At 40.0% G+C, this 12,857-nt stretch overlaps 1 protein-coding gene across 6 annotated transcripts in view; it reads right to left on the bottom strand.

Moving 5' to 3' along the window:
• The window catches only part of THG1L (tRNA-histidine guanylyltransferase 1 like), a 33,227-nt gene that overhangs the window by 3,588 nt on the left and 16,782 nt on the right, over nt 1-12,857 (bottom strand). Inside the window, exons 1-4 of one of the 6 annotated variants that reach the window (XM_043597218.1) lie at nt 3,549-3,997; nt 2,646-2,822; nt 1,508-1,677; nt 399-487 (exon numbers count right to left, since the gene is read on the bottom strand). In XM_043597218.1, coding sequence (XP_043453153.1) covers nt 399-487; nt 1,508-1,677; nt 2,646-2,822; nt 3,549-3,829 — 717 coding nt within the window. In that variant the 5' untranslated portion in view covers nt 3,830-3,997. Of the gene's footprint in view, nt 1-398; nt 488-1,507; nt 1,678-2,645; nt 2,823-2,977; nt 3,368-3,548; nt 3,998-12,857 lie in introns of those variants that run through there. The other 5 variants (XM_043597209.1, XM_043597229.1, XM_043597222.1 and 2 more) reach the window with 5 other exon arrangements.

Raw genomic sequence — 12,857 nt, forward strand, 5'->3', positions numbered from 1 at the left:
CGAGTACAATTATTTGACTTCCAAAGCCTATACTCTTAACAATACACGCACCCAGCAGGGAATGACAATGATAAAGATGCCAAGTGGGACTGATGAAAAAGAGCATGTGCCCTGTCTAAAGAAGGCAACCAATATGCAGCCCCAGCCACGCACTACCACGTGGGAATGTAGAGCCAGTGTCACCAATTCCATTTTCTAGCTGAGGACACTAAGACTCAGGGAGAAGCAGTAACTCATCTGGGGTCACAGAATAAGCAGGTAGCAGAGCTGCTACTAGTAAGATCTTTATATCCTTTCAAACCAAAGCAGTAGAGAGCTTTAAAAGAATACAAAATGGCATGGGAGAGTGTACAGAAAACCAACCCCAGGTGAGTATTAATGCAGTTAAGACCTTATACCTGTAATCTCTCTTGGGCTTGTACTGGTGTTAGTCCAGACTGTTGTACAAGTGCCCAGAAAACTGTATTATAAAGATTATTGACGTGACCTGTGAGGAGAAAAGAGTAGCACTGTTTATACAGATATTATCTTTATGCAATACTCATGTTTCGAAGAACATTAGAACTCCACCTCTCTGGGGCGCCTGCGTGATTCAGTCAGTTAAGCGTCTGACTTCGGCTCAGGTCATGATCTCACAGCTTGTGAATTCGAGCCCCACATTGGGCTCTGTGTTGACAGCTCGGAGACTAGAGCCTGCTTCAGATTCTGTGTCTCCCTTTCTCTCTCTGCCCCTCCCCAACTCTCTCTCTCTCTCTGTCTCAAAAAATAAACATTAAAAAAAAAATTAAAAAAAAAAAAAAGAACTCCACCTCTCTCCTCGAAAGGAGAGAGATCTTGGAGACATTTAGTGATTTACCCAGAACCATACACTGGGAAGATGGGGGGGGAAGTGGTGAAGTATAAACAAACTTATTACCTAGAAGTTTTATTCTCTCATTTCACTTATGCTGTGTATAAACTGGTTAACTTACACATTAAACTTAGGAATACTTTCAAAGTTATTTTAGATTAATCCTAGCTCTTTTCCAGTTTTTCTGGGAAAATCAAGATACACCAAATAAGTAAGTCTCACAAACATGTCATCATAGTTGTGTAAGGCAGGAGTCACAATTCAAACACCCACTGAGGCCACCATAAACATAAATGCATAAAGCAGAGTAGGTGACCCATGGGGAACAAGAGAGAATGGTACAGTTTATGGCACATTGGCTTCTGTGTGTGTGTGTATACATATATATAAAGGCAGCAGTCACTACATAGGTAATATCTAATACTAAGTGGGAATGTAGACCTAGTATTACCAGGTCTCCTGATTTTTCCCAAAAAAAACTGGAAATCGGGAACATTTACATGAATCTCCCAATTTTTCAATTGTTTTCAACTAATTAAAAAAATACAAAATACTGCATTTAAACAAAATACACATGTGCCAAACCTATATCAAATCACCACCTCTAATATATGGAACTGGTGGTTTAACTACATCTGTTTATTTGGTTTCACTTACAATCTGCTTGCCGCCAACTGAGGTAGTCCTTTAAGGTCTGGTTGGTAGGATACACTATGACTCTTCCATCAAAGCCTGGGGGATACAGAAGGGGCTGGTCCTCAAAGTAATCTCGCCAATAAAACACATAGCTGGAGGCAAACTGGGAAGCCACATGGGTCATGAACTTACTTGCAGAAGTAAGGCACATTGGGTGGAGCAAGAAAAAAGAAAATACATGATATTAATTCAAAACCATGATAGAGCCTGTGTGTGCAACAGAGTGATTATACAATGTCCAGCAAGCCAAGAGATAAAATGTGCTGGGCCAAGAAAAACTAAGCAGCCTGCCTCTCTTTCCAGTCCAATAAGTAACTTACTAATACTGAATTTTTGTATGTAGGATGTTATGTGAATTTATGGTTAAAGAGGGTTTGTGTGTGTGTGTGTGTTTTTTAGCCTTGGAAGGAAGAGAACCATTGTTTTAAAAAAGGCAATTCATTATATGCTTTGTTTTCTGTGACAGTTTCGATATACTGCCAAATGAAATATCAAATTTGTCTATTTTGAGATCCTTCTTAATTAAAAATTTAAGCAATATTGTAAAGCACATATAGGCTGTTCTTGGCTAAAGCCAACCTAGGAATTATTAATATTATTATATTCTAACTGTGTCTGTTTCTAGTCTTAATGTTCAGTGCCAGATCTATGTAGAAGCTAAGGTGATGAGGATTGAAGCAGAAAGAATCAGATAAAGAGGCTTATGTAATGCTCACATAAAAGATAAAAGTACAGGGGCGCCTGGGTGGCTCAGTCGGTTAAGCGTCTGACCTCAGCTCCGGTCACGATCTCGCGGTCCGTGAATTTGAGCCCCGCGTCGGGCTCTGGGCTGATGGCTCAGAGCCTGGAGCCTGCTTCCGATTCTGTGTCTCCCTCTCTCTCTGACCCTCCCCCGTTCATGCTCTGTCTCTCTCTGTCTCAAAAATAAATAAACGTTAAAAAAAAATTAAAAAAAAAAGATAAAAGTACAACAGTCTAAACAGGAAATATACATTCTGCAGTTGGAATATTCCATCTGCAGTCTGTAAGGCACCAATTAAAAAAGGCAAAAACCAAATGCTGACAGGAAATATTCTCAAGAGCTAGGACATGGAATTACCTGGCTCTTCTTTTAAACCAATTGCTTTTCCGCTTGAACACAAAGCTGTACTCATCACTCTGTCCATACGCAATCACAATATCCTCCAGTTCTGTCATTACAGTCTGGGCACATTTGGTCATCAGGTGGAGAGCACGGCTGTCATTAGGTTTTGCAAAGTTGTGTTTCTCAGCAAACCTTTATAGAGGGAAAAGGGCATGAATGGAAGAGAGCTTACAACCTGACTTATTTAAGAAGTCTACTTTATTCTCGCCCTGACCAACTGAGAAAAAGGGGCATAATTGCTAAGTCTCCATTCCCTGTTCTGCGAAACGGAGATAAAGTATACTTACTTCACAGGACTGTTGTGAAGATTAGAGGGAGGTAACAAATATAACTATGCCTGGCTCCTTGGAAATGCTCAACAAGTGATAAGAACCATTATTAAAATAATACTTTTAAGAATTAAATTCCCATCTTTCTGTTACATTTCTTTTTTATTTTTCCTCCCGCGTATGGCTAGTTACTGATAATCAAAGAACATACTATAAAGTATTGCCCACAGCAAGACCTAAAAAGGTCTCTAAGCAGTCTGCCTTCAAATATAACTAACTAAATAGCCGGGCAACTGGCTGAAGAGCTGAAATGCTGCATTGGGGACTGACTTTTTCCACCAGGGCCTTGCTAACAGGTCTTAGCTCAAGGGCGCCGCAGGCCAGCTGCTCATCACAAGAGCACTCGACCTCAGTTTAACTACTCAGACCGCGTCTTCAAGCACCTGGTAGCTAGCGCGTAGGGTGAGGCTCAACGCCACGCGCTCATTGGCTGTCGCGTTACCCGGTAACCAAGAGCTGCCGCCACAATTGGCGTTCCATTCCCCGGAAGCCCTGGGGCACCTTGCTGCCTCAAACCAAACTCGCTCACCGATGGAAATTCCTGCCGTCCAGCCGCACCACCACCCAACAGTGGGCCAGGCAGGTGTCGTCAGCCTCGAAGTTCCGCACGTACTCGAACTTGCTCTTTGCCATGGCCGCCCCCAATTTCAAGCACCGTCTCAGAGTAACGGAAGTGACGGCCCAGCAGTCGCGAACTTTCACATTGCATGCGGACCACATTCGCCCCGCGGAAGGAAGGACCAAGAAAGCCTCGCCCCGGAAGTTCCTGTGTCTCTTAGTGGCCGCTCTAGCTGTAGTGGAGGTCCTCATCTCTCTCGCCTCTCCTTGTAGTTCTTAATCCACTTCCGGGCGTGTAAGAAGCGTTCCATTGCACCTTTTGTACTGCACACGGTTGTCAGATTTTCTCCTCCGTCGTGCAGCAAGTCACTTTCACGAAGTGAGATTTTGTAAAAATTTTCTTTCTGACCAAGTTTGAAGGTTTAGTTGTGATTTTTTTTCTTTCTAAATAGCATTTATTAACTTGCAGAAAATGTGGGATATACCGGAAAATATAAGAAAATACTTCCTATTTCCCCTCTCCCTTCAAAGCATTGTGAATGGTTTCTTCCAGTCACTTTTCTCTTTGTATTTGTATTTGTACACAGGGAACACACAAAATTGTAAGCATACACCTATGCGATTTTTGTATTTTCCACTTAAACCTTGAGCATTTTCCAATGTCATCAAATATTCCAAAGGGTGATTTTAAAAAGAAAAATAGGATTTTATTCTGACACACGGGCCTACTAAATTAATTTACTCAACTTTTGCACGAAGACCCAACCTTTAATTTCTTTTTGCTGGTAGATAATAGTAACATTAAACCCTAATATTTTTTATGATGCTTTATGATTTATAAAGCTCTTTTGAATTCAGTACTTATTTTTTTATCCTCAAGAAAAATTTTCAAATAATATAGAAGAATATATGATGAAGTCTCTCACTGACTCCTAACTCTATACTTCAGACAATGGCTGTTGCTAGTTACTTGTATATCCATCCAGGAGTAGATAGAAACATATATCTACATCTGTATCTAAATCTCTCAAACTGTTTGAAGGCAACATGAAGAAAGGAAGGATGTGAATGTCATGAATTTATGCCCTGGCTCTGCCACATATTGACTATGTGACCTAACATAAGTTACTTTTTTTCTCAGATTTCCCCTTCGTTAAGTGAAGACGCCAATTCTTCCCTTGCTACCCTCTAAAGTTATTGTGTGAGCATTAGAGAACATGATGGGTAGCATTTGTGGTATGGATGTACAGACACACTGGTATAATAATATTCCAAGGTGATGTTAATTTGCAACCAAGATCAGGAAGCACTTAGAGGAACAGGTTAAAACACACCAGGAGGAAATAGACAAATTCACAATGTAGAATCTTATATATGATTACTGACCTGACTTCTTAAAAATATAAATTTCATGAAGAATAAAAAAAAGAAAAAATGAAAGGAAGGAAGGATGGGAAAAGGTAGGACACTGTTTCAGAATGAAACGGATTTAAGAAACATAAAAACAAAACACAATGTGAAAATCTGGAATGCATACTGGCCTGAAAAATATTAAAGGTAGTTCTAAATCCACTGGGAAAACATGCAGTTAAAAACAGCTCTAGATTTCAGTGGTTTACAAACAAACATTTATTTCTTGCTCAAGTCACTCAGGTTTCTGGCTTGGCTACTGCTATGCTCCAGGCAGATGTTCTGATTTATGTGTCTTCTTATTACAAAACTCAGTCAATGATTCAAAAGGCTTTTGCACCATAGGGGAACATCTTGCTGTTCACATTATGTTTGCTAAAGCAGCATAACAACAGAGTCAAATGCAAAGATTGCAGGACAGGGATGTATTATCTTCCCACAGGGAACGGAAAAGTGAATAATTCTGAACAATAATGCAATCTACTGCAACTGTTCATTAGTTGATATTAGGGAATTATTGTTAATTTTAGTGGCACAATAATGGTAGTGTGCTTAGGCAGGAGAATAACTTTATTTTTCGTTTTTAAATTTATTTTTAAAATTTACATCCAAGTTAATTAGCATATAGTGCAACAATGATTTCAGGAGTAGATTCCTTAATGCCCCTTACCCATTTAGTCCATCCCCCTCCCCAAACCCCTCCAGCAACCCTCAGTTTGTTCTCCATATTTATGAGTCTCTTCTGTTTTGTCCCTCTCCCTGTTTTTATATTATTTATGCTTCCTTTCCCTTATGTTCATCTGTTTTGTATCTTAAAGTCCTCATATGAGTGAACTCATATGGTATTTGTCTTTCTCTGACAGACTAATTTCACTTAGCATAATACCCTCTAGTTCTATCCACATAGTTGCAAATGGCAAGATTTCATTCTTTTTGATGGCTGAGTAATACTCCATTGTATATGTATATATATATACCTACATATACATTGTATATATAGGTATACATATATATACATTGTATATGTAGGTATATATATACATGTGTGTGTGCGCCGGTATATGTGTGTGTGTGTGTGTGTGTGTGTGTGTATATATATATATATATATATATATATATATATATATATACCACATCTTCTTTATCCATTCATCCATCGATGGACATTTGGGCTCTTTCCATACGTTGACTATTGTTGATAGCACTGTTATAAACATTGGGGTGCATGTGTCCCTTTGAAACAGCATACCTGTATCCCTTGGATAAATACCTAGTAGTGCAGTTGCTGGGTCGTAGGGTAGTTCTATTTTTAATTTTTTGAGGAACCAGCAGGAGAATAACTTTAATCTTAGAGGATACCTGAAGAAAAAGTGGCAAAATATTAACATTTACTGAATCTAGGTGTAGTCATATGGGTATTTATTATATTATTTTTTCTATTTTTCTACATATTATGCGTTGTGTCACCCAAAAAGATATGTTGAAGTACTAACCCAAGATACAGTGATGTAACTTTATTTGGAAATAGGGTCTTTGCAGATATAATCAATTAGGATGAGGTCACTAGGGTGGGGCCTTAATCCAATATGACCAGTGCCCATATGAAAAGAGAAAACAGAGGCACACAGAGGAAGACCACCAAGTAGAGAAGAAGCCAGAGATTTGAGTGATGCATCTATAAGCCAAGGAAGGCAAAGGATTGCCAGCCATCATCAGAAGCTAGAAGAGAGGCGTGGAAATGGGTGCCATCATTATTCCCATTTTAAAGATGTGGAAATTGAGTAGAGAGAGGTCCAGTAATTTGCCTAAGGTCACAGATCCAACAGGTGGTGATGCAAGAATTCCAAACCAGGGGTGCCTGACTGGCTCAGTTGGAGGGCATGCAACTCTTGATCATGAGGTTATGAGTTCAAATCCCACATTGGGCAAAAAGTGCACACACACACACACACACACACACACACACACAAAGAATTCAAACCAAGCATTTTAAATACAAAGCCCATGCTCTTAGCTACTCCTCAGTATTATCTCCCCTTCTCTCTCTCTCTGTCTTCATTCACCAGCTTTACAATAGTTACTGCCTGTGTCAACCCGGCAGAAATCAACCAATTCAGTACTTCACTGAGTCTTTAAATCAAAAGGTACATGAATCATCCAATCCCTTAATTCTCAAACATAATTTATTCATATACAGCCTTTGTGAATGTTGTCATTTCCATATATTACCTTAATTAGAAATATTTTTCTTTATGCCAATTCTCTTCATTTTAAATCTTTTTATTGGAAATGAACATACACGTGCAAAAGTACACAAAACATGATGTAATCAGTACTCAGTCAAGAAAGAGAACATTGTCAGTTTCCAGGAATCCATATCAATTATTATTACCTCTCCTTTCCAGAGCTAATGGCCTTCTTAACATCTATAACTTTTTTATGTTCATTTTTTAAAGTTATCTCTCTGCCCAACACGAGGCTCAGATTCACAATCCCAAGATGAAGAGTTGCATGCTCTACTGACAGGAAGCCAGGCACCACAGTTATGTTTGTTTTTGGACATTACATAAATGAAATCTTGCAGTACATATTCTTTGGCATCTGGTCTCTTTGGATCAACATTATGTTTGGAAGATTCAACCAAGTTGCAGAGTGTAACTGTAGTTCATTTATCTTCATTCTTCCATAGTATCCGATTGTATAACTATACCAGTTTATCCACGGTATTATTGAATAGATATTTAGATTACTTCCATTTTGGGAGTGATTATGAAAAACACTACTCTGAACATTCTTGTACATGTCTTTTTGTGTACACATGCCTGAATTGGGTATATACCTAAGACTAGAATTTCTGTGTCATGGAGAATGCACCTGTTCACTTTTGGTAGATAATGTCATACTTTTTCCAAAGTGTTTTTACCAATTTCCATTTCTCCAAATAGTATGTGACTTGCTCCATATCCTCACCAACACTTGATATTGTTAGTTTTCAAAAAGATTATGCTGCATCATTCTAACTTATATGTAGTAGATCTTTCAAGGAGTATATTTCCATGATGATTAACAATGTTTAACATTTTTTCTTACACTTATTGGCCACCTGGATATCCTTTGTTGTGAAGTATGTGTTCAAGTCTTTTGCACAGTTTTTCACTCACTATTTAATACTTCAATTAAGTATTTGAAAGAGAAAGTATTTGAAAGAGAAATTATCTGAAAGAGAAATTCTGTCATTACCATAAATGGAAAATTAGCATCACATGTCAACAATAGAGGGTGACAATATATTAAGATAAATGCAATTCCAGGATAATGCTCATGCTTTGTGGTAGGATTTTTTGTTTTCTTTTTCATTTTGCCAACAACGAAAAGGAAGCACTGAACATTACCAGACATTCTCAAAGTCATTCACGAAGCTAGTTGCAAAACTTGATTTGATTCAGAGTTCCCTTTCCCTTCCAATGACTGATAAAAACCTGGAGAAGAAGGGACAGGTCAAAAGCCATAACAACTCTCCTGAGGTCTCCTCCAGGTTTATCAGTTAACACCAGGGACCATTCATTAAATATCTACTCTATGCCAGGTCCTATGGTCATATATTAGCCACATTGCTTTGGCTATCTGATTTATTCTGCACAGTTGTTCATTGAGGGTGGGTTTTCCAGTGTTGGTGTGTGGCTTTTACCCTTGATAGCTGGAGCTCCGCCATTATATCTATGTTCCAGGAAGGAAGAAGGACAAACGGGAAGATAGCAAAGCTCACACCTCCAAACCAAATCACGTCTCTTTATCAGGTTTTTACTAAAGCTGCACAACTTCTGCGTATATATTTTGAGCCTTCCTCATCTACAGTGGAGCCTGGGAAATGTAGTTCTTTTAGCTGGGCACTTGGCCATCTCCAATAATATAGGATCTTTCTTTCTTTTCAAAAAAGAAGGGAGAATGGTATTGCACGGACAACTGGAAGTTTCTGCCACAAAAGCCACTAGGGGTTATAAAGGGGTAGCCTAACAGGCCCTGCACCCTGAACTCTAACTCCCAGCCTGTTCCCCCTACCTCCCTCAGCCACTTTATAAAAAAAAAAAAAAAAAAAAAAATCAGGGCACCTCAGTGACTCGGTTCAGTGTCTGAATCTTGATTTTGGCTCAGGTCATGATCTCAGAGTTGTGGGATCCAGCCTCACATCTGGAGTCTCAGGTCTGGGAGAGGAGCGGGTGGGGGGGGTAGTGGGGGGAAGAGGGAGGAGGGGGAGGAGGGGAAGGAGGAAGAAGAGGAAAAGGAAAATGAAGGAGGAGGAGGAGGAAAAAAAGAAGGAGGAGGAGGATGAGAAGAAGAAGAGAAAGAGGAAGAGGAGGAGAGGAAAGAGAGGGCAAGGGGGAGGGGGCAAGTGGGAGGAGGAAGAGATGGGTGAGGAGGGGAGAAGGAGAGGAAGAGGAAGAGGAAGAAGGAGGTGGAGAAGAGAAAAAAGGAGAAGAAGGCAGAGAAAGAAAAAAAAGAAACAGATGATTGGTTGGAAATTCCAGGGGAGATGTTACATTCTTCCCTCCCCATACTTCCCTCCACCACCTGCCTTGAGTTCCCCCACTTCCCATCCCCAGAATAGGTGGGGGAACTCGAAGCAGGTGGTGGAGGGAAGTATGGGGAGGGAAGTTGGGGGAGGCTTCAAAGGCAGACAAGAAAGGAGTACTAGTTCCTTACTTACTAGCTGGGGACCTGAAGAATTTTCCTGGTGCTATCACTGTAGCAGGATATCAGGAGAGTTACTTGGAGGTCCTGATAAGTATCCCTCTCTTGCTCCCCTTGAGTTTTGGGTATATGTGAATGTAGAGACCAGTGACTACACCATATTTGGAGGTTTCTGGAGCAGACTAGGCCAGTGTATGAGAAGGATCAGCAATGAGGTATGCCTGAAAAAATGACAGAGATACCTCACTGCAGTCCCCCTCAGCCTTTGTGCATGTGTGTGGGGGGTCATCATCATCACTGTTCCATAAGAAGCAGCTCAGAGGTTGGGGTAAGGGGGGGATAGGAACTGGGAATTGCCTTGAGCCCAATGGGCAAGTAAAAGTCATCCCTCCTATAGAGGGTCTGAAGAGAGAGAGAGCTGGAAGGGCCAAGAGGAGCTATATGTTCCTCTCTAAGGATCCTTGGAAGATCATCCTGGTGCTAAAAATGGCCCCAGGATAACCATGCACCATGCCAATGTAGGAAGAGAGAAGACTTCCCACCACAAGGTGGAAGGTCAACTATGTAAAAAGGCCTCTGCTTTGCCTACACCCCAACCCAGCCCTCAAAGGGAATTAAATTTTGAAAAGAGGAGGGTGATGCAGAGGATCTCAGAACAAGATTGTGGCTCCCACCTCCATTCCAGGTTGTTGGAGTGGGACCAGAATGAAAGAGCAGGGTCTTCCACTCTAAGCCCCTTGAGTAATAAGCATGGCCTGTGCTGGGGGTGGGGTGGTGGGGGCACTTGTCACAAAAAGACAAATACTGTATGATTCTGGAAACTCAGTGAGGTATGTAGTCAAATTCATACAGAAAATAGAATGATTGTTGCTAGGGAATAAAGGGAGTGGGGTAAAGGGAGTTATTGTTTAATGGATAAAGGACTTCAATTTTGTAAGATGAAAAGAGTTTGGAGATTGGTTGCACAACAGTGTGAGTGTATTTAACACTACTGAGATGTACACTTAAAATGTTAAGGTGGCAAATTTTTTGTTATGCATATTTTGCCACAATTAAAAAAACCTAAAATCCTGCACACAACAGATATTTGTAACCTAACTGGACAATGATTTCTATTTTTAAAAATTTCTATTACTTAGAAGATCAGTTATCACTGAAGCTGACGAAATAAAAATAATTGCCTTTGGTGTGGAAGTCATATTCCAATTTTTCTTCCCTAATGCTGACTCATTTCATTTGTACTAAGAGCTACATTATGTAAATGAAATTCAGGGTGGAAGGGGGTAAGAAGAAGGAATAATTTGTCTCTAAAGTCTCCTTTTCTGTTCTAAACCACTCTAATCAAATTTCTGGCTGGGAGTAATGTATACACTTCCAGGAATAGACTGGTTTTGAGGCAGATAAAAATATCACTACATACCAAGATTTACATGGGTGTAAAGTTTAGAACTATTATTCTAGAATAAATTCATGATTACCAGGGCCTTGAAATTGCTGTAATATATTTGCTCTGTATTTTGATATGTAGCTTACATAGGTCAGAGTGAATGGATTTTATTTTAAATAGTCATTAATTATGTCTTTAAATGGACATGTTTTGTCAACTACCTCGTCTTTCTCTACTTAGTAGAAGTTCCGGAAGTCATGAGGATCTGGTCACTGGAGGGCTTAGAAAAAGACATTAGGAAAACAGAAAGGGGGAATTAGATGTATGTTTCCTAGTCCACTTGACCTTGTTACCACTTAATCCTACAAATTTACTCATTCATTAAACTAGTATTTCTTAATTTCCTACCATGTACCATGTTCACTGGGATGCAACAGCAAACAATACAGCTATGGTGCCTACACAATGGAGTTCACGGCAAGTTGAGGAAGACAGACCTTAAACAAAGAGTTTCACAAGTAACTGTTGGACTACATTGTGTTCAGTGTTATGAAACACGTTGCAGGCCCTGCCCTGACTGGGCAGCTGAGCATGGTCCATGAAGTTTTATCTGAGGAAGCAATATTTAAATTATGACCTGAATAATGAGATAAAAAGACAGCTTGCTTCATATGTTCCTGGAATTGTGGAATTGTTGAATTTAATGTTGAATAAACATTTTGCCAAAAGATTTTGCTTGTATAACATTTTGGAAAAGAATCCAGAGTAATATGAGTTTCCATACCATGGATCAGCCATTTAAAAAACACATATTGGGCACTTAAAATGTGTAAGGGCACTGGGCAAGGTACTGACTGGGAGGATATAATAAATAAAAACAATAACAACAACAATAGTAATTTAAAAAAATGCTTTCTAAGTGTAAGAAACTTAAGAGTCTCCAAACCATAGTCTCATACATTATCCTATTTTTTCCCTTTCAATGAGTCTGTGGAAGGCAGAACAATAATTCTCTCCATAAGAAAGGAAACCAACTTTGTGGGAACTGTTTAAATGATTTGCCCAATGTCTCATGGCTTCCAGAACCAGGATTAGAACCAAGTCCTTCTTTTAAAAAAAAAATTTTTAATGTTTACTTATTTTTGAGAGAGAGAGAATACAAGCAGGGGAGGGGCAGAGAAAGAGGGAGACACAGATCTGAAGCAGGCTCCAGGCTCTGAGCTGTCAGCACAGAGCCTGATGTGGGGCTCGAACCCACAAACTGTGAGATCATGACCTGAGCTGAAGTCAGACACTTAACTGACTGAGCCACCCAGGTGCCCCCTTAACTGACTGAGCCACCCAGGCGCCCCCTAGAACTCAGTCCTTCCAATGCCAAGTCTAAGTATTTTCCACTCTACCACCTTGCTTTGCTATGTTTTAAAGGAACAAACTAGATAGCTGTTGTTTTTGCCTGCCCAGCATCCCTCTTTCTGTCTTATGGCAATGGCATCCCAACTGTCTTTCCCCCACCAGACCATTTGGTTTATGTGGAGAATACCCTATCTGACATTTGTTCCAGGGTAAGCACATGGTCAAGACCACGCTAGTGTCTCAGTGTGAGTTAGAAAAAGGCCCCCTCTCCTGCAGACATAGTTGTGCACCGGGCAGAGGTTTGGTAAGTGTTCTCCACACTGGATTTAAACCTCTGCTTGTCCTCTCTGTAGTGACCAACCTGCACAAATATGATGACCTCATCAATAACTGAGACCTTACCAGTAAGGTTCAAAGATGTGCACCTAACCTTAGCCAGGT

This window comes from Prionailurus bengalensis, chromosome A1 (assembly GCF_016509475.1).
Source record: "Prionailurus bengalensis isolate Pbe53 chromosome A1, Fcat_Pben_1.1_paternal_pri, whole genome shotgun sequence".
Classification (NCBI taxonomy): Eukaryota; Metazoa; Chordata; class Mammalia; order Carnivora; family Felidae; genus Prionailurus; species Prionailurus bengalensis.